This window comes from Carya illinoinensis, chromosome 4, assembly GCF_018687715.1.
Source record: "Carya illinoinensis cultivar Pawnee chromosome 4, C.illinoinensisPawnee_v1, whole genome shotgun sequence".
Classification (NCBI taxonomy): Eukaryota; Viridiplantae; Streptophyta; class Magnoliopsida; order Fagales; family Juglandaceae; genus Carya; species Carya illinoinensis.
The window spans coordinates 10,478,457-10,502,786 of NC_056755.1; the positions used below are offsets into that span (position 1 = coordinate 10,478,457).

Sequence of the window (24,330 nt, forward strand, 5' to 3'; positions counted from 1 at the left end):
CGTAAAAGTGACTTCAGAGCACTGGCAGTGGCAAGGGAAGTGATATGCCAAATCCCAGTGGAGCTACAAAAGTGATATGTAATATTACATAAAATTACATCCAATTTAACACAATACAAGTTTTAAGCTACAGTAAATCAGGGTCTGGGGTCATATTTGACTAGTTACTATAGCAAGGTCAATCACTTTGTAGCTAAAATAAAAAATGTTAATTAAAGAAGATAGTTCGTTTCAAGAATTATGGATATAATTATTGGGTAGAAGAAATGTTGGTAAAAGATGAAAGGTTGACAAAAGAAGATAATTAGATGGAAAATATAAATATTCGGTTGGTAAGTTAAGATATTTATATAGAATTTTAAGTGAGTGCAATAAAATAATTTTAAATATTATTAAAAATATAATTGTTAAAATAATAATTTGGTTAGAATATAATTATAAATTAATATATGATTGGTAGAAATGTAAAATATGATAAAAATTAATCAAAGAAAAATAATTAAAAATATTTTATTATTATATAAAGTTTAGAAGGATAATCCAATGTGAGATAGGTTTTGTTTGGAATATATAAAAAGTAAAATGTATAATATTAGATAATAGATAATTGGATAGTGAATCAATTTAATTTATTTTATTTTATTTTAAATATGCATCAAACGTGATTTTTTAGATCTAAGCTAAAACACTAAAATATAAAAAACAAACCCTAAAATCCTAACTCTAATTACTTTTCAAAAGAACCCGTAACCACCACCTCGACTGTCTCTCGAATCCAATCCTTGCTTACAATGGCAGTTAACAGCCACTGACTGAAGACCACCGGAATCTAGTGGACTCCAAGTCGGAATCCAATCGGCGGTCATCGGAATCCCTTCCCGGTGGTTGGGCATCCTTTTTTTAATAAAGAAATAATTGCGTTTCTTATAAATTTGTTTTTTTAATTTTATGTATTTTATAAATTTGTATTCTTATAATAAGTCTTATCTTATTAATTATTATTAAAACACTATTTGGTTAGAGGATAAAGCAGATTAATTCTTGTAAATAAATTTAAGAATGAACGTAAAACGGAGTGGTTTCGTCTTCTTTCCTTCGAGTAAAAATAGCCGTCGCCGCCACTGCCACTGGGGGCACAGAAAGACTCCCCGGGAAGCTTTCCCTTCGACTTCACCAAACCTAAATCTGAAGCCTTTGAAAACTGTAAGATATTCGAAGAAGGTGGCAATTTCTGAATAGCTTATATAACTTGTTTTGAGTAATCGAAGTGTTTCCTTGAAGGTGCGTTATAGCTTCTGTAATAAACTAGTTTTTCCCAGGCCATGCGTAAGATTTAGTGCGTATTCTTTTCTTCCGCTTTCCGAATCTTATTCTCATATATATATATATATTTTTTTTTGTAATATATTTTTTTGCACTCTGTTCCGTTTATTTACATGGAAAATTTTAATTGGAAACGGTTAAATTACAGATGTAGAAGTCCTTTATTACCCGTTTTGTTGAGCTTAGGTGAATTTAGTAGAAACAATACATTTGAAATAAATGGAGCTTGGCAGGTAGAAAGCGAAATAAAACGTAAAATTTGGAGTAAATTTATGGGGTATGCTTTCGTAGCATGTGGGGATGGGTAGACCAAGAAGCAAAAAGGTAGAAGAGAATCAAGAGATGTTCACGTAACATGTTGTTAGCGTTTGGTTTTCAACAGCAAATTATTGTTGCTTATATAGTTCATGTGATGAAATAATGCATAATGTCATTTTGTTTAATAGGTAAATGCATACTGTCATTTTTCCTTCTTAAGAAAGAAGAAAATCTCAATCACAAATCTCATCCAAATAATTATAACAGGCATATTTGAGTGGAAGTGACTATAAATAATGAAAAATGTTAAAATGGAGGGAAAGATTGAATTCAGGCTTCTAGATTATTTATGGCTTAATTCCTTTTTTCTTTTTTGAGATTCGTAATTCTACACGTTTGTGCCACTTTTGGATTCTAAAGTTGTTTTTCACCATCCATTTGGTGTGGAATTATGAATGTTTATCTTTTCAGTTTTGTGATCCATGGATGATACATAAATCATGAATGTATTAATTGCCCCTGTTTCCATTCTAGCAGAATTCTTGAATGGGTGAAGTTATTCTAGGGATGCCAGGGCCATGGGCTGATGATCATTGTGAACCATCTGATCATTATACATCAAAAATTGGAGGACTGCCTGTAAGTTATTTCTGCTGATCTGCTTGCGCAACTTTTATTTGGTGTTATTGAATTTAATCTCTACTCCCTTTTCCCCTTTCTCCTTAACAGGACTGGCCTCTTCAAGAAGAGGCTATAAGACCCAGCCTGCTTGAGTGTGGTGCATGTGGTAGTAAACTCTGTCTTATTGCACAGGTTTAACATTCAACATCTTATAAATTTTGTAGAGAGAATATCATTTGATGTGTGCAAAAGCTAAAATTATTTTGTTTCTTCCCAGGTTTATGCCCCAATTTCATGTAAGAGTCTAGAGATCGAAGATCGTGTTCTTTTTGTTTTTGGTTGTGTGATACCGAAATGTGGGAGCAATCCCCTTAGGTATTCTTCAACATTCTTTTTCTATATTACTGTTAGTAGAACAATTGATATCCATGTTTTTCTTTTTCTCCTGCTAATTCTGGTGGCTTGCAGTTGGCGAGCTCTTCGTGTTCAGAGGTTACCTAATGTAGATAAACCACAAACTGCCTCTGTGGATGTGGCCTCTTCACCTGGACCCTCTGTGTTATCACCGAATACCAGCTGGTGGGAGGGTTTTGATGATAAAACTGGTGATGACATGGATCTGGAGGAATTGGGTAAAGCACTCTCCGAAGCTGCAACCTTTGCTTCTCAATGTTCTCATTCCAAGAAGCCACAGAGAAATCACCATTCTGAGACTTTCATGACACCAGCATCTGCAAGCACAAGAACAAGACTGACAGATGCCAACACATCAGGTCTGGTTATGACGTGGGAGACAACTTAGAACATACTTATCCACTTCTGTGTTGTGTTTCCATTTTTTCATATCATAGCGTATGTGATGCCCAATCCGCTCCCTCATCCATTTTGTACCAAAATGCTGAAGTACAGCACTGTTTTTCATGAGAAAGGTTAAACTCCTCTCCTGTGTTCAATTTTCAAATACAATTACTCATTTGACTGAGAACAACCCATGTACAATAAATCACATCACGTGGAAAAGAAAAGAAAAGAAAAATAAGGATGTGGATGAAAGAATTTGAATCAACTTCCTTTACATTAAAAAGAAGTGAACTAAGTTAGTAGAATCAAGATGATTTATTTATTGTTTTACTTGAAACCATGGGTTGACTCAAGTGGTAGGAGTCTTGGTTTTGGTGATATGCTAATCCAAGTCTAAAGTTCAAACGCTTGGATGTAAACAACTTCTAGGGGCCATTGGATTGGGGGAATTTCCCCTTGAACTACCCGAGGTGCACTTGAGGTAAACTCCTTTCCCAGAGCCTGTGCACCCCTGGGATTAGTCGAGACTTTTTTCCGGACACCCGGTGTCAATAAAAAGGAAAATCGTCGGTCCACTTAAGTGATACAAAGAAGTATGTTGTTATACTATTTATGGATTTAATAGTCTCAAATTTTGTTGTTGTATTTACTGGGCCTCAGTACGACTATGAGAAATCAAGAGTGCATCTGCAAAACTTGATTTCTCATAGTTATGTGAGAGATTGTCACAAGATTTTGTCCCCCCCCCCCCCCAAAAAAAAAAATGCAAGAATATTAATTCTATATCCTTTTTTAAGATATAAATTGTGTTGGAAGTGTTGTACTTGATTTACATGTTTGTTGATTGCAGTGGTGCCTTGCTTTTATATTTATTCTCAGAAAGAGCCATCCTCAAGGGATCTTACTTCAATTTGCTCAAATTACTCGTCACTTTCCATTAAGGAGAATGGTAGTGATGCTGAGGGTCATGTACCAGGAGAAACTTGGGCAGAGGAACATTATGAACATGATAAAGCATTGACGGCTGATAGGACTTACCTTAAATTCAAGCGTCAACTGGATGCATTTCCAGAGCAATGTTTCAGGTACAAATCTAACGAGATTTTATGACCCAAATAACATACGTGTGATTCAACTGTTAGCTTGTTATGGCGGTCAGTTGAGAGAGCACTTCTCTACCATTTTTTTTGTATAAACCCATTCCACAGCCTATTCTTATGATCAATAAAATTTTGTTTACTGATAAAAAAAAATGTTGTTTGAATACTACATTTCAAAAGGGGTGATAGTTTAGAGGTGAAAAGTGGATTTTAACTGTAACTTTATATATATTTTCGTATGTAGGTGATGCATATATCGATGGTAGAATTAGAGAATTATATCCTTTAACCTTCCAGTTATTCTTTTTAATAGTTTTCTCGCGTTGCTGTGTACTCAGATATTCATATGGTGGGAAACCACTTCTGGCTACAGCAGATGAAGGAGACCCTGGGAGGTGCAGGCTATGTGGTGAATCAAGGCTCTTTGAAATGCAGCTAATGCCACCATTATTGTACTTTCTACATGAAGCGGTTGATGATCATCAACGAGTTTTGTTGGAGAATTGGGACTGGATGACGCTCATTGTATACACTTGTTCCAAGGTGAATTTTCAACTCTTCTGTACTTAGTCTAGATTACAAACCTTTCTCTCTTCCTATCTACAAGTTTCACTAGTATTGGAGTGGCTTACGAAACAAATCAGTTTGTCACTTTTGTGTTATATTAAAGGCATCCTTAGTGAATGGGACTTTTCATGTTTGGCAACAGAAAAGTTGAGTGAATTTCTCTCCACTTCTAATTTTTTTTCCAACTTCATTCCCAAACATAAAAACTTAAAAACATCTCATTCAAAAACTTTTCACTCTTCATCTCACAAATTTATTTTTCAAACGTATTTTTAAGATGGGACCCACAACTTTCACAAAAAACCATAAAACTTTATCTCAACTTCATTTCTTCAGTATTCATCAAAAACTTCTCCAGATTTTTGCATCCAAACATCACCTCAGCCACTAGCCAGTGAGTTAGGAAGGAGAGGGGATTGGTTTGGATCTGGTTGCTTCTGAAGTTTTGATTTATTTTGTTCCAAGTGCACCCTAGCTCCTTTTCACATTAGCAACTCTTCTTAGTGAAGCAGATGCGTGCATTTATCACCACCCTTTTAAGCTTGTATATATAAACTTTGATACCCTCAATTTTTAATGAAATTTGGTCTTCTAAAACTTTTGATTCTGTTCTTTATTTGTTAGAACTGTTCTCAATCGTTTGATCAAGAAAAATTCAACTCTGGAGGCTGGACTGTGGCAGAAGAAGCTGTTGTGGTACAATGTGAGAAACCCTTGGATGAGTCTGCTCGACTTAGCTATTTCTCGTGATCTGTAATATCAGTTTGCAGAATTAGCAAAAACCTACCTCTCGTAGTAAATCTTATACACTGTCTGTGAACTGCTCATATATTCAGAATCATGGAGGAGATCTTAACATTGCTGCTGATGGGGTTATTCTATAGTAGTTTCATTACAGAAATGAAGGAACTTCTTATGTATTGATTAAGGAAAGAGTTAATACTGCCTGCAGGGGTACTTGGTAATTTGGGGACAAGAGAGATTCTGGTTTCACATGGTGGAGTACGATCTTCTCGTTTGAATAGGATTACATCCATTTTGATACTTCTTATAAACACAGGTTTCATAATGAATTACTATTAAGTTCAAGTGAAAAACAGAGGATGCTTGTCCTTATGGCTTGGCTTTAGATTGATATTTGATAGGGACAATCAAGCTTTCATTTACCTATAGCAATGGCTGACCCTATCTTTGCAAGTCTGATCGATATGGGATGCGACATATGCGTGGAAAATCTTCTTTGCATATATAAGAAAATAGAAATTGCGAAATACTTTGTAGCAGCACCCTTTATGGGAAAAAGATCCCTTCTATCATTCTATGTGGTGCCATTTTTTGGGTTTGATTCTTTATGTACTCCTACTTGCCTTGGAAAAAAAAAAAAATAAGAAGATATTTTTTTGTTTAGGTTATGGGAAGACAATGAAAGATTTGTATATTATCTATCCAGTCATCTTAACAATCGGGACACCTGGCAAGAAAGATGTAGAAGCTGCAACAATGTATATTAGGCGTTTCTTCAATATGAACTAAATTATTCTTTGACCTCGATCTAAACAGAACATAAAAGAATTAATGTTAAGACTTTACACAATCTACATTAGCCTTGCCCAAAACGTGTAGAAGAGTTCTAAACTTGAAATTTTCATCTTTAGGTGAATAGAAACTTCTTTTATTTTCCAGAGTAATTGGCATAAAACAACTTAAACATAAGAGAGACAAACATTCCAAATCGGCCGCATAATATTTATTGAGTATTTAATATTGTCCAAAAAAATTATTCAGATAATTATAAATGTTGCATATTCGACATTATGTATTTGAGTACTACTATTCAGTCTTATGAATTTGTCCCCTCAAAGTTACCATTAAGAGAAATCACAATTTCAATCATTTTCACTTTTTTAACTATTAAAAAATAATTTAAATATCCGAACGATAAGTCTGAGGAGACAAATTTACGGGACTAGGTGTCATTTTTCATATGTATTTATCTCTTCCACTCTAAGCACTATTGTCCAAAAAAATTTAGGAGATTCAAATCCACAACTCAGACACGCACTTGACACATTCGGGCCACGCCAAATCATAGGTAAATGGAAACAAAGCAAGACCGAGTCGTATCACGATGCGCAGACGCAGTCTTGCTTACCTCTCACGGCAGGGAACCATTCGTTTGGCCTTTTAGAAGCAGAAGAAGGACAGGTAGCCATGATAAAAGGTCCAGTTGAGGGGGGCGGCAATGGCTGGCTTGTGGCACCCCACCTCAATGAAAAGGAAACATCATGAATATATATATAGCGCCAACGGAAAAAGTGCTAAAACACGTCACACCTTTTATCTCTATTCTAAACCAAATCCGCGTTGGGATTGTCGCGTGGCTTGTATGCATTCCAGCTTTCTGTTTAATTTTCTACGTAGCTGTACATTCAAGACTTATTTTATACTCAATTTAAGGCATTTAATCTAAAATATTTAGGATTTATCGTTCTTCCAATCGGATCATCTTTGCGTACACCAATCTTTCTCCATACTATGAAATAACATTAATAAAAGGCATAACTTATGTTGATTCGTATTTCTTAGATTAAAAAACTACACACACTCGTATATACAATTATTAAACACTGTCCTCTTCCAAAGAAAGACATTATTAAACACTGCCACCTCACTTGATTGTGAGATATTTTTTTGGGTTTTTCTATCAAATTATTAAAAAAATATATATTTATAAATTAAAGAATACACCTTTTATACATTAGCAGAGTTGACAAATTTATATCATATTTGTATCGAATTCACGGATCATATCACATAGTATCATTCCTAACAATTAAGTTAAAAAAGTTTATATTTTGTAAGAAAATAATGCCATGCTATTAAAATTATTTAAGTAAATATTCTAACCACCAACTCGTAAATACAAAGATTCAATTTTTGAAGACAATGGTGATATATTTCCGGACATCTCGTAAATATCATAACTATTTTTTTAAAAAAAAAAAAAGGAAAAAAAGAAAAAAAAAAAAATTGCCCGTTCAGAGGGGTATTTGCGTAATTAATTAAGATCAAGAGGCCCACTCTCGTAAAGCTGGAGACTATATATAGCCGAAAGTTCCATAAGCCTGGGTATGTCACTGGAGTCATACGGACCAATCGGAGTCGTGCTGTCATCCTGCTGTGCTTTGCTCTTTTTCATACAGCTAGCTCCTCCAAAGTTCCAAATACAAAAACAAAAGCCTCTTCCTTCTCTTATTGGTGAAATTCATCTATACAATACAGTATTTGTTTCTTTGAAGAACTCGTACCAATCTCATGGAGGATCGTAAGGAGGTCTCTCTCTCTCTTTCTCTCTCTCTGTGCTTTTGTGTGTATCTCTGATTCCTATTTTTTTTTTTTTTTTTTTAAAATGTTCTTGTAGTGGTTTCAAGTTATTTCGTTTGTTTGCCGAGAAAAGGCAATGAAAATACGAAGAAAGTAATTGACGGGGAGTATATAGGATTTTTAGAAAAAATTGAAGGCTTTCTTTTTGGTGTTGTTTCTAGTTCAGTTGGTCAACTTGGAGCCGGATAAGTAGATTTCAGTGTTTACCCCATTCACGGGAACTAAAAAACCAAATTTATAGATATATTTTTCTCTCTCTCATTTTCGTTCTTTTTCTTGGCAACCAAACGGATTACGAAGTCCATTTTGAGATCTCATTGTCATGTTTCTTTCGACAGATGAGTGTACCTGAAATTACAAAGAAATTTAGATCTATACATAATTGTTATTTGTTTCTCATCAGTTCTAAAAAAGCTAAAATTCACTCTTTGAAGAAATTAAATTTTTTATTTGTTCAACTGAACGGGACATTCAACCACGTAATCATTTCGCTTGACTTTCTTTTTTCTTTCAAAGATGAGACAGTCAAAGGCGCCGGCTCCTTTATAATTTTTCCCCTCTTTTGGCTTGCAAATTCAACTCCTGTCATGATCAACTTTCTGCTCTAATAATATGTATTTGGAAGAACATTTCCAACACCGGATTTCATTTGAGGTATTCGAAACTGATAATTTTGGGACAATCAGTAAGTGGAAATGAAATGAAGGTAGAACTCCGATTTCTGAACTTGTGTTTGAGAAGGCAGTTCGCTAATTTAATTGTCTACTTTTGGGCATTGTGCAAAGGGGTCTTCAGAATGCATGTCATGTGACTCGTTGTCATGAAGTCACGTCTATAATTCACGTGTTGAGATTATTTTTAAGAGTGGATGGGATCAATACCGCGTGGTCTGTTAATTTTGCATGTGATGACTTTTGTACCATGGAAATTTGTATAAGATGCAGTGTAAAGTTTGCATTCCATGGCTTTTTTTTTTTTTTTTTAATATATATATTTATTTATTTATAATCTCAAACTAGGTTATTTGGATGTAAGGATTACATAATTAGATACCCTGAGGGGTAGCTCAATTGGTCAAGCCTTGGATTTGCTCCCCAATAGTCACTAGCTCGAGTCCCCTCAGGGCCACTGGAGGATTTACCTGGTCGTTAACTTCAGGACCTCTTAGGATTAGTCAAAGTGCGCGTAAGCTGGCCCGGACACCCAAGGTTATAAAAAAAAAAGGATTACATGATTAGATACCTAAGTTCACTGAAAAGAGGCATTGGTGGTTTTTTAATCATTTGTAATTTTTCTATTCTGGGGGATAGACCTCTTGATATATATGAAAATTTTGATGTTATTTGCAGAAGGTCGCTCCCTGGCTATCAGTGCCCCAGTTTGGAGACTGGGACCAGAAAGGACAGGTGCCAGACTACTCTCTGGATTTCTCAAAAATCAGGGAAAATAGAAAGCAAAACAAGAAGGATGTGTCTAGAGCGAGTCTTGGAAATGAAGAAGAGTTCATTACCTCAAATACCACCACCAACGCAAGCGAAAAAACTCACATTGATGATGACCACCACTACCATCAGAGCCAGCATTCTCCAACTGTAAGATTCTTGGCTAGCTTTGTGGTGCATTATTTGTGACATTGTTTAATAATGCATCTTGTACAGCTAGATATGTGGTAGTTGGTGGTTATAATGGAAAGGAACATAATAATGAGTACTGCTACATCTACACAAAAATCACACAAAAACAATCTTACAAGCTGATGTGACTTCATCTGATCGGTTAGATTTGCTTTACAATAAAAGTAAATTTACAATCTGACGAACCACATTAAACCACATCAGTTTGTAGAATTATTTTTGTATAATTCCTTTACTTCTAAAGTATTTCCCTAATAATATAATATACCATAACCATTGATGGTGGCATACATGTGGTAGGCCGGTGGGAAAAGTGCGAAGTGGTATTAAATACGGTGGGCCAAAAATGCTAGTCTGTGAGTAGGAACTTCCTAATAGAGACTCGAAAAACACAGACACACTAGCATGCATTAAATTATTGTTCTAGTTCGTAGATTGGAAACAATAGAATAGATAATTGTTGCATTGGTGAAGGGACAAAAGAACAAGTGCATAAATCATCCACGATATTTTATTCCCACATTAGTTATTCATCAATGACGAGCATGGTAGATATGCATGCTCAAGGTAGAAGCTTAATGCAAAATAGCAATGCTACTCATCCTTTTATTTATCTATCATTTCATCATCCCATAATGTGGTATTTAATGATTGGAAAACTATTAAGAACTTGTTGGGAATGTTCTGACTGTTTGGTATACCCACTAAACAGTAGGAAAATGATTTAGGTTTTTTATTTCAAAATTTATGGTTGATGAAATCCAATGCTAATTGTTTGACTTTCTTTTACAGACAAGGAGGAGCTTTCTCAGCTACTTCAACTGTTGCGTTAAAGCCTGATACTTGAGGGAATGTTATTTAGATGATTTCAATGTAATGATATTGCATTGGAAGACTGGTTTCTTTTGCCTGTATAATGGTTTCTCTGAGCTCTTTCCATCGCCGTTTTATCGGATAGGAATGATGTTCCTTGCTTCATGATGATAACGAAAACATGTTTGTTCCTTAGCGCCTTCTGTTTTAGAATTCAATGCGAGTCCATAAGAAGTGATTCCATTTCTTCATCGGGTCTGGAAAAAAACACAATTCTTGATAAGTATGGCAGTTTTAGACAATGGGATGTTCAAGTAAAGAGAATCAAGCTTCATGCAATTCAATCCATGCTCTCAAATGACATTTCAGTTTGGTAGAAGATTGTGAAATTAAATCCTATAACAAGAGTTAGAAATGAATCAATATTGAAAGCGCATGTGACAACAGGTTCTAGTATACGTATTTCTGGTTGTAATTCACACCTTCCCCTTTCATAATAGATTTTATGTGCGGTGTTATACAACAGAGCAGTCAACAGAATACTAAAAGGAAGCTTGAATCCTTGATCACCAAAAAGCCTAATTACATATCAAAGCTCTCCGCTGCTCTACCTAATCAGCTAAGAAAAAGCAGATGACAGGGAATGTTTTAGGTCTATCAAAGCTTGGGAAACTGAAGATAAATCTCGTAGCAAGAGCCTTACTGCTGGAAAATCCTGTCAGTTGCTTCCAAATTGACTTTTAAAAGGATCCTAGCTTCTGCAATTACACCTTTTTTTATTATCTGAACAACATCCTCATCCTCAAGCACATGTTCCTCCCATATAAAAATCGTCATAAAATGACTCATGAACCAACAAGATCAAAATTTCTGGTAGTGTGCTGAATATGAATAACCAACCTACAGTATCCTTCTAGAAACAATATATGTAATCTTTCATAGCCATTTCGTGACATTCTGAATCCATTCCACAACCTGGGTCTAGAAGCATGGCTCCATAGTACATGTACTTGAAAGGATCCAGCAATCAAAGAAAAAGAAGAAAAAAATCAGTCATCTTTACTAAGAGAAGTCCCCTCAAATGTATGGTGCTGGAATTTGGTGCGTGCATCTGTCAGATCTGTGTAAGCCCCAAATCTTAGGATCCAACTACATAATGATACATCTAAGCCATCAAACATTTCCTACCACTCTTCTTTATGAACCTGTTATTAAAGAATACTTATTCAAAATAAAAATTAAATTAGTATAAGGCCAGAACGGATAATGAAAATATCCAGAGACAAATTTCTCACAAGTACAAGTTAATTCATGAAAAATTACTCCTACGCCCTCTTTACACTTGCACCCTCAAGCCCAGACGATTGAACAAAATCATCAGTTTGCAAAACCAGGAAAAAAAAAAGAAAAAAGAAAAAAAACAGACATCCGAGTTGGATGGAAAGGTTTTACCTGCCTTCGTTTCTTCTACCTTTTCCACCCTTGCCACCCTCAATAATTGCAGGGAGATCCAACAACTGCCAATCAAAATTAAAATAAGAGAGAGAGAGAGAGAGAGAGAGAGAGAGAGAAGCTGTCTCAATGAGCAAGCATCCACAATGCAAGCATGAAGGGGAAAAACCTAGTTAGAGTTTACTCATCAAGGGATTTCGTTTATACAATTGCAGATACAAACCATCAACAGCAAGGAAGCCAGACCAGATAATGGCATCCATGCTAGCATATGATAGTGGTGGCCCTCATATGGAAAAAAAAAATAAAAATGCACAACCCGTATGCTATCTGTGACAAATCTGAGTTCCACTAGGATGGTTCAATTTCCACATAAGTTGCATGATGAAGAACTCATTCCAGAATGGTCAGCAGATCAAAGCTCAGGTTTATGTGGTATTGTTACCACCATGTTTCTCATCAATCATTCATGAAAAGCATAGTAGAGTCAGGCACATAACCAATCCCTTTGATCTGCAGAATTATATTGTCCAAAACTGAGTATATAAGATCGGCCTCAGCATGAGATGTGTCTTTTGCAATAAATGTATAAACATCCTTATTCAATTCTATCCAGCTGCTTCCAGGTTCTTTTACAACCCCATTAAAGTCCATTCTCTCCCTTAGCCTTTTGACATCTACCCACATATCTTTAGATGCAAAAATATTGGAAAGTAAAATATATGATCCACTATCCGTTGGATCAATTGAAATTGCCATCTCTGCTGCATATCTCCCCATATCAACGTTACCAGCAACTCTACATGCACTGAGCAAGCTCCTCCATACTACTGCTGCTGGTTTTATTGGCATTTTCTCAATAAATTCCTTTGCTTCAAAGAGTTTGCCTGCTCGGCCCAAAAGAGAAACTATGCAAGCATAATGTTCTGTCCCGGGTTCAATTCCAAAATCAACCATTGATTCAAAATGACGAAGTCCATCTTCTACAAGCCCAGCATGACTACACGCCGAGAGCACACCCACAAATGTTACATAGTTGGGTCTTATTCCCTCCTTTATCATCCTTTCAAACACCTGAAGAGCTTCATCTACTTCCCCGTGGTGCGAATAAGCTGAGATCATGGAGTTCCAGCACACAACATCTCTCCAAACTGTGGAATTAAAAGTTTTCCATGCCTCTTCCATGCTTCCACATTTGGCATACATATCCACAAGGGAATTTGTAACAAAAGGCTCTGAGTCTACTCCTACCTTTATGACCTGGTTATGGAACTGTTGACCATGCTGGAGACTTGCTAGGTTACTGGCTGCGGTGATCAAGGCAGCAAAAGTGAATTCATTAGGTCTTTGTCTTGATAACTGTAATTCCGAGTAGAGCTTGAGAGCCTCTTCATTTTCCAACTGTTGAGTATATCCACAAAACATTGCATTCCATACAACAATATCTCTTTCAGTTATCTCCTCAAAGACAAACCTTGCATCCCTTATACACGAACATTTGGAATACACATCTATCAAAGCACTCCCAGCAAATACATCCAGAGATGCCCCATATTTGATGATCAGGCTGTGAATTTGCTTACTCAATTCTAAGGTAAATAAAGTAGTTGATACACCAAGAAGGCTAACAAATGTCAAGAGACTAGGCGGGAATAATCTACACCTCATCTGATGGAAAAGATCCAATGCTTCATTCAGCTTCTCTTCTCTCGAGTATCCTTCAATCATTGCATTGTAAGAGACCACATTATGATCAGCCATAGCATCAAAAACTCTTTTAGCATCTGTTAATGAACTGCACTTTGCATACATATCAATCAAACCATTTTTTACAAAATCATCATACTCAAGGTTTGCCTTGATAGTGTAAGCATGCACTTGTCTCCCATTTTCTAAAGCCTCGAGTGAACCACACGATGTGAGAATACTAGTGCAAGCAAATCCATCAGGCTTCCAACCCAGTCGGGCCATTTCAGCAAATAACTTCATAGCCTCCAAGTTGAATGAATTTTGCATGTACCCTGCGATCATTGTGGTCCATGATATTATGTTCTTGACCACCACCTTATCAAATATTTTGCGTGCCGTATGTACTTTACCACATTTTGCATATAAATCTATAAGCACATTGGTCACTGAAACATCCATCTTCATTGCCCTCCTCAACACGTAAGCATGAATTTGTTTTCCTCCTTCAAGAAACTCAAGCGCCGAACAAGCACTCAAAACACTAGACAGCACATATTTATCAGGAACAACATCAGTTTCTCTCATTTGGTTAAACAACTGCAACGAAACTTCACTTCTTCCACTTTTCACATACCCCACTATGATTGTAGTCCAAGTAACCGCAGTTTTCTCTGTCAAACCATCGAAAACCAATGTTGCTTCATCCATATGGTAATTCTTTGCATAAAAATCAATCAGCGTGGTACCCACATAGACATCTTGAAAATATCCTGTCTTAATTACAAAACCATGCACCTGGACACCTTGATCAAGTGCACCTAATTGCGTACAAGAGCGAATAGCACTAGCTAAAACATACTCATTTGGATTCTCGTCAGAACTTCTCAGAAGTCCCAAGAACACCATCAAGGCCTCTTCATTACAATCATGTTGGCTGTACATAGATACCATTGAAGACCAAGTAATTAAGTTCCTCTCTGGCATGTTATCGAACAACATCCGTGCGTCACGCAGACGACCAGATTTCGAGTGCCAACGCAAGAGGATGTTGGCAAGAAACACATCATTTCCGAATCCCGAAACAACAATTTGGCCATGGATTGTATTATAATACAGTATTGGGTTGTCTGAAACGGGTATTTGCAAGAGGTAGGCGAACTTGCGCTTTATGGTGCGGAGCGGACGGCGTGGAAAGGATGGTTCTTGTGAACGTAGAAGAGAAGCTGCTAAAGTGGAGAGGTTGAAACCTTGGTGCTTAGCAAGTTTGTAACAGTGTGTTAGGCGGTATGTTAACTTGGAATGGTTTGTCATCCTACAAAGAATGCCTTCTTAAATTTTAAATATATATATTTAAAACATTGACACTCACTTTCTTTAAGCTCCGTAGTATTCGAAAATATCCAGAAATTTGCAAGCTTTGATCAATAATCAGGTATAAGTTGACTAATTTTGCCTTCCTCGAGAGCCATCTTGCGCTCGGTAACTTTGAGCCATATACACACCCAGTGAAACTGTGCACCAGGCTGGCGAACCCACTTCCCCTTCCGATCCCAACAATGGCCATGACCGACAACCCCTTTTTCTTTATTCGGATTAGCAGCCTAGCGGCTAATTTAAAGTGAAACAGCAGGAAGCCAAATAAATAAATAAATTAACAGTCACACGTATAAAACTAATTATACTAAGATTTAAGTGGATGAATACGGTTTAAGGCTGTGTTTGGTTACCTGCCAAACTCAACTCAATTCATTTTATATAATCATTACAATTTTTTTAACTTTTAACATAAAATATAATAAATAATTCAATTTTTTTAAATTTTAATTCAACTTTTTCAAATCTTAAAATAATAATAATATTAAAAAATAATATTTAAAACTTTCATATCAACTCAATTCACTATCCAAACCGGCCCTAGGTTTATGTTCATTGGCGAAATTGGTCTCAATAAACTTATTATCAACAAAAGTAGAGTACAAGAAATCAATCGTAAAAATCTTCAATCCTAGAACTCCAATACACCCAATAAACTCTCATGAATCTCACAAAAAGATCTATTTTTCTCTCTGTATTATGGCTACTCAAAGTCACAATACAATAAAAAGTAACATGTATTTATACTGTACGACACGAAAAACCCTAAGTATGAACAATCTGTCAGGCGTTCGCTGAAGTGGCATGTCGAGCGAACAATCTGCTTATCATTCGCTCGAGCTAACTGTCGAGATAGTGTCGAGCGAACAATCTGCCTGAGGTTCGCTCAAGCTAAGATCAAGCCATAGTCAAGTCTTTGGAATGATGTTTTCAATAGGTACTAAGCCACATTCAATCAATTTCATCAAGCCTAAAACAAAAGAGTTCTTCTATACAGATACCTATTGTTCACTCTGCCTATGTGGCATTTTATTATTATTATTTTATAGTGAAAACGTGTGCATTTTGTTCAAAAGGTAGATTTCAATTCCCCCACTGCGTTCTCCATTTATGCATTTCCCTGCGTTCTCTCCCCCCCAGTCGTTTCCTTTCGCCGCCCTGAACTCAAACCTCTGCTCGCACCGTAGTTGAAATATGCTCCGGAATCGTGTGGCTCCAGCCCTCCGGCACCATGTGGCTCCATCATTCTGGCACCGTGTAAGGAAAGTCCTCTAGGTTCACCATTGCAGTACAAGGGTCGTGGTGGCAAGGTGGTCCAGGTCTATCACCGGAAGTGGGTCATACACATCGAGCGGAACACTCGCGAGAAGTGAATCGAGTCCACTGTCAACGTCGGCATCAATCCATCGAAGGTGGTAATCACCAAGCTCCGCCTAGACTAGGACCGTAAGTCCCTCCTCGACCATCGATTACTTCAATATATCAAGGAAATATTTTTCTGGGATTGCCAAGCTTCTGTTATTACATTTGGTATGTTTTTGAATTTTATATTTGTTGGATTTAAATATTTGGGTCTCTCAGAGAGCTGGATGTTTTGGTGTTTAAGTGATGAATGCGAAATTATATGAGTTTCTACTTATAATTATTTTAGAGTTTGCTTCATGTTTATAGGGTTTTGGTGATTCCCTTAGAGTTTGAAGGTAAATCATAGTTAGCTGCATAGCTTTTAATTATGATATTTTGGTTAACAACGTTTGCCATTTCGATATATTTCCTTCTATAAATGTTGTGATCTATTTTGGACATGGCTTTTAACTCGAATTCTTGGGGCTCATTTGAACCTTACTGGTTTAGAGATTCTAGGTGATTAATGTACTTAGTTGTATACTTTTGTAGGTCTTGTTTAACTTGTAGTTTGTGATTTTATTTTTCTGAGATGTGAATGTCAGTGACTCAGTATGGATCATTTGGGTTTTTACCAAATGAATTTGATTGTGATAATCATGATGCTACTTTTGTGACCGTTGATGCCTGAGATTGGTAAATGTTAAATGTTAATTAGATATCCCTTACACTCCCTGTGTCCTTGAACGAGGACTACATATCTTTTTCATCAATAAAACCTATAAAAAACAAATGTTAATTATATAAACAAAGTGACTTTACATTGTTAGGTGTGACCAATTTAATTGTCGTATGATAAATCATTTATGTCTTTTTTATGGTTATACTTAATATAGAATACGATTCTTTCCTGTTCACCTGTAATCATATGTTGTTGATTATCGTTATTAAGGTGTAGTTGATTCGAGCAATTTTGTTTCATGTAAATCTTCTTAATTGGGGAGTTCAAGTTGTTCTTTTGAACCACCTTAATCATGTTTCTTAGTTGACTTTGTTGTTACCGCCCATAAAGAACATTATGTGCTTTTGATATAACTTGAATTAGTTGAGAGTGATGTTATTTACATCTCTGGAGTAAATGAATTTTTATTTTTATTTTTATAAGTAACTCTAGTGTAATAAATACATCAGAGAAACATTTCATCTGCAAAGGCACAAAGGAGTGTAATAAAAGGAAACTCTCCACAAGACTAAATATACATCTTGATCACAAGACTAAATAAAGGTTCAAAGCCAAACAAAGAATTGGAAGTAAAGAAATGCAATAACTGATTAAAGAAAAAATTATAATATGTTTTAAGAAAGACCATCAGGATCCAATTCTTACCATCAAGTTTTCTTTTCTCAACAGTAGCAGTTTGATGACTCTCATTCTCAACTTGAACATCCATTTTGTCACCATATAAAGCATCCCCAAGAACAACTGCATGACTTTCCTCCTTCACAATAGGTACTCCACTTTTGTTGAGTCATGTTTTGATCTCCTTTTTTCCTTTGATCGCTAATCCCAATTTGTTTAGAACATTGAAGTTTAGTTGTCCTCAAATGTAAAACAAAAAGCCAACCTCTTGTATGTTTTCCTTAAATCAACAAGATTATAAGCATGCACCAGAAAACAACTTAGGCAAAGGTGGCATTGCATTAGGTACTATATATCCGTGTGGCTATTTCATGGGTGCAATACCCAATTTGTTGGCCTTTTTTCTTTTAACGAGTTACAGGGGCAAGGAATTTAGATTGGATAGTTACTCAAAAACAGCAATTAAACGAATGCAGTAATAAAATCTATCATAACCAATATAACAGCAGGCAGCATGCTGCCAAGATTGAGACTTAGGACAACTTGTCGATTTGCTATTTAGTTTCTATTTCTTTGTTTGGTTTGGAAGAAAGTTTGGAGAGTGAAAGAATAACTCCATTAACCTTCTTGGATTAGAGTTGGAGAGTGTGTGATGAAAAGTTTAAATATTTTTACAGTTTGTTGAATCTAAGTAAGTTAGGCACAAATATCTCTTTCTCAAACCAGTAAGATTAAGAAAGTCTAAGCCTTTAATGTTACTTGACACGTTGTTAACCACAATGGTAGCTGCCAGTTGGAGGTGTACCTATGGATGGATTTGACCCAGATAGAGGTTGTAAATTAGCAGCAGATCAGCCATTAAAAATTTGTGTAAGTTTAATCATTCAGACAAGGATATAATGCGAGTTGCTCCAACAAATTTTATATATTGTTTCATGCGAAAGTCTTTGGGCTGCGATAATAACCATCATCCTTTGAAATAGAACCTTTTTTACTTGCCAAAAATCTTGCCTTGGAGATCCATTTGCTTGCTTCTCGCGTTTACAAGTGACCTTTTTACTCTTGAATGTGACTACTTTTAACGCAGTTTTTTTTCTAGCTCTTGAACATCTAATTAGGTGTCTTTCTTTTCTGTACTTGGGTTATGCCTAATTAATTATGAGGATTAATTATGAGGTTTATATAGCATATTTCCTACTTTTTTTTAGTATATAAAGTATACCTTGTGAATGCACATTGCAGTTGCATGATAAGTGTTATGTGCAGGTTGAGAGATTTCTTATGTTGATATGATATTCTTGTTCTCAATACTTAGTTCAACAATCGTGATGGGCAAAGAAGAAGATGGAAGGCCACCCAGGCCTTCTATGTCGATTTCTATGACCCATGTATGATACACACTGGTTATTTGAGTCTATTATGTTGTCATATATTGTAGCATTTAGTTAATCCATTATTTATTTGTATATTATAGGGATATTATGGTACTGTAAATCCATATAACCCGCCATATATGATGCCTCCAAATATATTTCTAATTCCATATCCATATGCTTGGGGTAGCCAGGTAAAGTTATTTTTGTATCTTTATATATATATATATATATATATATATATATATATATATATATATATATATTTATATATTTGTTTTCTTGCGTGGGTTTGAGTTATTCTAACACAGTGGGTGGGTAACTGCAGTATGTGGCAATGCCACCATTTGGATCAACCATGCCATCCCTTTTGGCGAGTAATCCGGAGGAGTTAAAACGAGGTGAAGATACAATCCAGGTAGTTCACTTGAGTATCTTCTTTATTTATTTTTTTTAATTGAAAGAATTTTTTTTAGTGCATGCGTGGGTTTAAGTTATTCTAACACAGTGGGTAATTGCAGTATGTGCCAATGCGACCTTTTGGACCAACTATGCCATTCCCTCCATCGAGTAATCTAGAGGAGTTGAGACGAAGTGAAGATACAACCAAGGTAGTTCACTTCAATCTCTTCTTTATTTTTATTTAATTTTTTTTATTTAGTGAGTGCGAGGGTTTGAGTTATTCTAACATAGTGGGTGTGTAACTACAGTATGTGGCAATGCCACCCTTTGGACCAACCATGCCATCCATTCATCGAGTAATCCAGAGGAGTTGAGGTGAAGATACAACTAAGGTAGTTCACTTCAGTCTCTTCTTTATTTTTATTTTTTTATTAATTTTTTTTTAGTGCGTGCGTGGGTTTGAGTTATTCTAACACAGTGGGTGAGTAACTACAATATATGGCAATGCCACCCTTTGGACCAACCATGCCATCCCCTCCGTCGAGTAATCCGGAGGAGTTGAGACAAGGTGAAGATACAACCAAGGTAGTTCACTTCAGTCTCTTCTTTATTTTTTTTATTTAATTTTTTTTAGTGCGTGTGTGGGTTTGAGTTATTCTAACACAGTGGGTGGGTAACTGTAGTATGTGACAATGCCACCCTTTGGACCAACCATGCCATCTCCTCCGTCGAGTAATTTGGAGGAGTGGAGACGAGGTGAAAATACAACCCAGGTAGTTCACTTCAGTCTCTTTTCTTGATTTTTTATTGCACCTCCATATTTTCCTTAATGAATAACACAATAAGGAAAATAAAACATTCAGCAATGCCACCATGCAGACCAACTACCCCCTACCCTCATTGTGCAAGTGAAAAGAATGTTGGAGGTACACGTTTAGTCATATGAGTTAACATCCATGCCATATAAAATAAAAATGTTTTCAGCTAACCATGCAATCTTCCTTTTTAGAAACTGAACCCGACATAAATATATCTCCAGATGCGAAGGGGATGAATGAAGTATCAGATGATGATGATAAAGTTGACCCTCCAAAAGCTGGTATGAAATTTGCTACTGATAAATAGGTTTTACTCTATTACAATCGATATGCCAAACAAGAGGGTTTTGGTGTTATTATAAAAAAGACGAAGAGAGATATAGATGGGAATGCCAAGTATATGACGATTGGCTGTGCACATGGCATAAGGCATCATCCTAACCATAGTAATTTATCAAAGCCATGACCAACGACAAAAATGGATTGTAAGGCAAAAGTAAATGCTCGTTTTATGAATGGGGAATGAGTGTTGACCAGTGTTGATCTGTTTCACAATCATAGTACTGTTAGCCCACAAAAATCTAGATTTTTTAGATCTCACAAAGTTTTAGATGAATACAGTCAGAGGATGCTCGACTTGAATGACAGAGTGGGTATTCAAATGAATAAAAATTTCCAAGCATTTGTGACTGAAGCGGGGGGGTTTGAGAATTTAGATTTCCAAGAGAAAGATTGTAGGAATTTTATTGACAAAGCCAGACATTTAAGAATAGGTAAAGGAGGTGGTGAAGCACTGAATGACTACTTTAAGAGAATGAGGAAAATGAATGATGGCTTTATGTCCGTCATGGATGTGGATGATGAGTTTAGAGTGAGGAATGTGTTTTGGGCTGATGCACGGAGTCCAGCGGCATACGAGTATTTTGGAGATGTTATCACGTTCGATACAATGTACCTAACAAATAGGTAGGAAATGCCGTTCACTCCCTTCATTGGCGTCAACCATCATGGACAGTCTATACTCTTAGGGGTAGCTTAATTTCAAGCAAGGATATAAGTACGTTCGTTTGGTTGTTTAAAGTATGATTAGAATGCATGAATGGACGAGCACCCCAAGCCATCATAACAGACCAAGACCGTGCAATGAAAAATGCCATTGGCGTTGTATTCCTGCAAACAAGATATAGATATTGTCTCTGGCATATAATGCATAAATTGCCAAAAAAATTGGGATCCCACTTGGAATACGACGCAGGGTTGAAGGTTGTAATTCAGAATGCAGTCTATGATACATAGAGTTGCAAAGAATTTGAGGAGAAGTTGGGGCAGCTAATTCATAAGTATGAACGTACTGAGAATGCATGGTTGTAGGGGTTGTACACGGAGAGGTCATTTTGGGTACCGGTTTACTTGAAAGGTGTATTCTGGGCTGGTATGTGCACTACCCAACGGTCTGAAAGCATGAACACCTTCTTCGACAGATTTGTGCATTCTGATATGACATTAAAAGAATTTATCAATCAATTTGACAATACTTTGATGAAGAAGGTGGAGACGAAGACGGTAGCTGATTTCTAGTCGTGTAACCAAACGATCCCATGTGTTTCGTCATTCAAAATTGAGAGGCAGTTTCAATCATTGTACACAAATGCAAAATTTAAAGAGGTCCAATCCGAGGTTTGGTGGATGCTTTTATGTAACCCTTCACTTGTCAGCACACAAGGTAGCATTTCCACTTTCGATATGCTCGAAGAAATTTCTATCCCCGATGGACAATCCAAAATTGTGAAGTACATAGTTTACTTGAACGAAGAGGAATTCGAAATTAAATGCACTTGTACTCTATTTGAGATTAGGAGGATTATCTATAGACATGCATTTAAAGTCTGTCAGATGAAGTACATTCATGACGTGCTAGATAAATATGTGTTGGATCGATGGAGGAAAGACATAAAGAAATCTTACAAGCTGGTTAAGAGTAGCTATGATGATTGTCGAGTCAATACGAATGCACGGTGGCATGACGTTGTTGTTAAAAGATGTCTAAGATTTGTGACACGTGTACCATGGAATGATGAGCATGTGAATGCATTCTTTCATCTTTTGGATGAGTTTGAGCAAAAGATAGTAGGATTATAGCCTGAGTTCTGTTCTTGAAAGAGAATGTGGACGCCTATAGGCGTAAGAAAATATTAAGTAAACACGTTGTTTGAGGGAAAGGGAGACCGCCAACTTGAAGAAAGGTCCCAATGGTCGAGAAGGCTGCAAGGAAGCGAAAGAAGAAACAGGTATTACATTATGGGAAACTCTCTTCCCATGTGTCGATATTTGATTCAATACATATTTTTTTCTAATATGTGTTATTTTCTATTTTCCAATTTAGACTTATAGGAGAATATTTGACAATGAATAACAAAATGTTGACCCTAAACCAGTAGGAGAAGTTGGTGCTACTATTGATGAGGTTGTTATCCTAATCCAGTGTAGTAATCTAACACAAGTAACGCCTTCAGCCAGTGATCAAGTTTGAGATTATTTTCACGTATGCATTCATTTATATATTTTCCATACATTATCCAAGATTAATGTATATAATAGTAATTTTGATCATTGTCCATATCTTCAGGATACGCCAAGCTTGCCCTATGGAAGTTAGCATAGATACCGACAAATGTTTTGGTTACTAGTTTCACCTAGCTTGCAATATCCATGTTGCTACAAAAGGTAAGTTTTACAAAGTTGGCAAGCGGGAGAAAGTAAGAGGAAGTTAGGAGAATATATTTATTTCTGCCATCTACTCCATTACTAGTAGCATACTATTTTAATTTTCTTCAATACACCAGTATCACATAGTTTAGATAAGAAATATGATTGCTAATGAGTTTTCTTTATGTTATTCAGCATCACTTTTTGGAGCAGGCTGACGACTTCATTTATTGTTTTCGTTTAGGTCTGAGCATTCTTCGGCAGAACTTGGGAGAATAATCCATGGTTTTAAACTTCCTACTGATGATATAACACATCACACAAATTTCTATGAATGCATTATTGTGCAAGAATGCATTTATTGGGTGGGTAAGGAAATGAGATGTGGCGCAATGCATTATATGCTTTTTTCTATGCATATATATATAGATATAATCCAAGTTGTCTCTGACGCATCCAGGAACTCCCTTGGTGTTGCTAACCAGAATTTCTACTCTTTAACAGCTTTGTGGTTGTGCACATGCAGTTTTGTACCTTGGGAGGAGAATGATCATCATCATCTTGGTTTTCTACCATTGAATTGTGGGGAGTGTAGTGAATATTATCTCGGCATCCGACCCAAATGAAGTGAAACATAACATACTAATGAGACTATATCTTATATTTATCGTGAATTTAGAAGCTTGCGTTGGCATCCACTGTGCTTTCTATATTTGTGGAAGTCTAAATACTTGTTAAAGTTACATATATATGTGTTATTGTTCCTGAAATTATATTGTCTTTGCATTTAATTTGGACTTGTTAGTCATCTTACAGTTGGAAATGGGTGCTTTTTTATCCGGATCAATTGTCTAGAATTTGTCAAGGTGTGAAACATTGATATTTTGACACAAATCATTCAAGCGAAGATGACTTTTGTATCAGAATTTGTATAACCACTTGCTGAATTTTGAAGTTATCATTTGAAAGTTATCTTGAGAAATTTGTAAATAGATTTGTATATGGAGTGGAGAATAGGTTCGTAAATAGACTTGTATATGAAGTGGAAAATACTTGACGAATTTATATAATGATAGGGAATGCCTCTGATTTTAATTAAATACATTTCCTCTTGGTTGAAGGTACCATTTTTTTTTTTTAGTTGTGTGTTTTGGTTGAGACAAGTATGTTACCTGCTGAATTTTCAGCAGTACTGTTCCCATTATTTTTTTTATTTGAATATGTCTGCCTTAGCATATACTATGTTCGGTGGGTCTTCAGGTACCAGATCATTCATGATCATTAAGGGTAATTAGATGTGGATTTCTGTTG

At 36.0% G+C, this 24,330-nt stretch overlaps 4 protein-coding genes across 8 annotated transcripts in view; 2 read left to right on the forward strand and 2 right to left on the reverse strand.

The window, feature by feature from the left end:
• The first annotated feature begins 781 nt into the window (after window positions 1-781).
• Window positions 782-5,598, forward strand: LOC122307192 (programmed cell death protein 2-like). Of its 3 annotated transcripts, none has more exons than XM_043119886.1 (8): window positions 782-1,336; window positions 2,119-2,220; window positions 2,311-2,394; window positions 2,480-2,577; window positions 2,671-2,975; window positions 3,854-4,088; window positions 4,442-4,646; window positions 5,295-5,598. In XM_043119886.1, exons 2-8 carry the CDS (start codon window positions 2,128-2,130, stop codon window positions 5,418-5,420), a joined length of 1,146 nt encoding a protein of 381 aa, XP_042975820.1. In that variant the 5' UTR covers window positions 782-1,336; window positions 2,119-2,127; the 3' UTR covers window positions 5,421-5,598. The 3 variants fall into 3 exon arrangements, with proteins under 3 accessions (XP_042975820.1, XP_042975819.1, XP_042975817.1); XM_043119885.1 differs by having other exon boundaries at window positions 782-1,281; XM_043119883.1 differs by having other exon boundaries at window positions 783-1,203.
• Window positions 5,599-7,793: 2,195 nt separating this feature from the next.
• On the forward strand, window positions 7,794-10,696 carry LOC122307193. 2 transcript variants are annotated; one of them, XM_043119888.1, is made up of 3 exons: window positions 7,794-8,003; window positions 9,407-9,646; window positions 10,481-10,696. In XM_043119888.1, the coding sequence occupies exons 1-3, from the start codon at window positions 7,986-7,988 to the stop codon at window positions 10,526-10,528; spliced, it is 306 nt and encodes a 101-aa protein (XP_042975822.1). In that variant the 5' UTR covers window positions 7,794-7,985; the 3' UTR covers window positions 10,529-10,696. The 2 variants fall into 2 exon arrangements, with proteins under 2 accessions (XP_042975822.1, XP_042975821.1); XM_043119887.1 differs by having other exon boundaries at window positions 7,796-8,003; window positions 9,404-9,646.
• Window positions 10,399-15,213, reverse strand: LOC122307189 (pentatricopeptide repeat-containing protein At4g39530). Of its 2 annotated transcripts, XM_043119879.1 has the most exons (3): window positions 11,954-15,213; window positions 11,402-11,510; window positions 10,399-11,317 (listed from the first exon to the last, which is right to left on the reverse strand). In XM_043119879.1, exon 1 carries the CDS (start codon window positions 14,951-14,953, stop codon window positions 12,413-12,415), a length of 2,541 nt encoding a protein of 846 aa, XP_042975813.1. In that variant the 5' UTR covers window positions 14,954-15,213; the 3' UTR covers window positions 10,399-11,317; window positions 11,402-11,510; window positions 11,954-12,412. The 2 variants fall into 2 exon arrangements, with proteins under 2 accessions (XP_042975813.1, XP_042975814.1); XM_043119880.1 differs by lacking the exon at window positions 11,402-11,510 and having other exon boundaries at window positions 10,399-10,758.
• LOC122307191 (developmentally-regulated G-protein 3) overlaps window positions 10,399-24,330 on the reverse strand; it is a 54,344-nt gene continuing 40,412 nt past the window's right edge. The window contains exons 10-11 of the mRNA XM_043119881.1: window positions 11,205-11,317; window positions 10,399-10,758 (exon numbers count right to left, since the gene is read on the reverse strand). Of these exons, the coding sequence (XP_042975815.1) occupies window positions 10,716-10,758; window positions 11,205-11,317 (156 nt within the window). The 3' untranslated portion in view covers window positions 10,399-10,715. The remainder of the gene's footprint in view (window positions 10,759-11,204; window positions 11,318-24,330) is intronic.

Excerpts from the sequence above, each read along its gene's own strand:
- LOC122307192 (XM_043119886.1), top strand. The coding sequence starts at position 2,128 with ATGGGTGAAGTTATTCTAGGGATGCCAGGGCCATGGGCTGATGATCAT. Across the intron at positions 2,976-3,853 it reads GACAGATGCCAACACATCAG|TGGTGCCTTGCTTTTATATT; the intron begins GTCTGGTTATGA and ends TGTTGATTGCAG. Across the intron at positions 4,647-5,294 it reads TTGTATACACTTGTTCCAAG|AACTGTTCTCAATCGTTTGA; the intron begins GTGAATTTTCAA and ends TTTATTTGTTAG.
- LOC122307193 (XM_043119887.1), top strand. Across the intron at positions 9,647-10,480 it reads AGAGCCAGCATTCTCCAACT|ACAAGGAGGAGCTTTCTCAG; the intron begins GTAAGATTCTTG and ends TTTCTTTTACAG.
- LOC122307189 (XM_043119880.1), bottom strand. The coding sequence starts at position 14,953 with ATGACAAACCATTCCAAGTTAACATACCGCCTAACACACTGTTACAAA.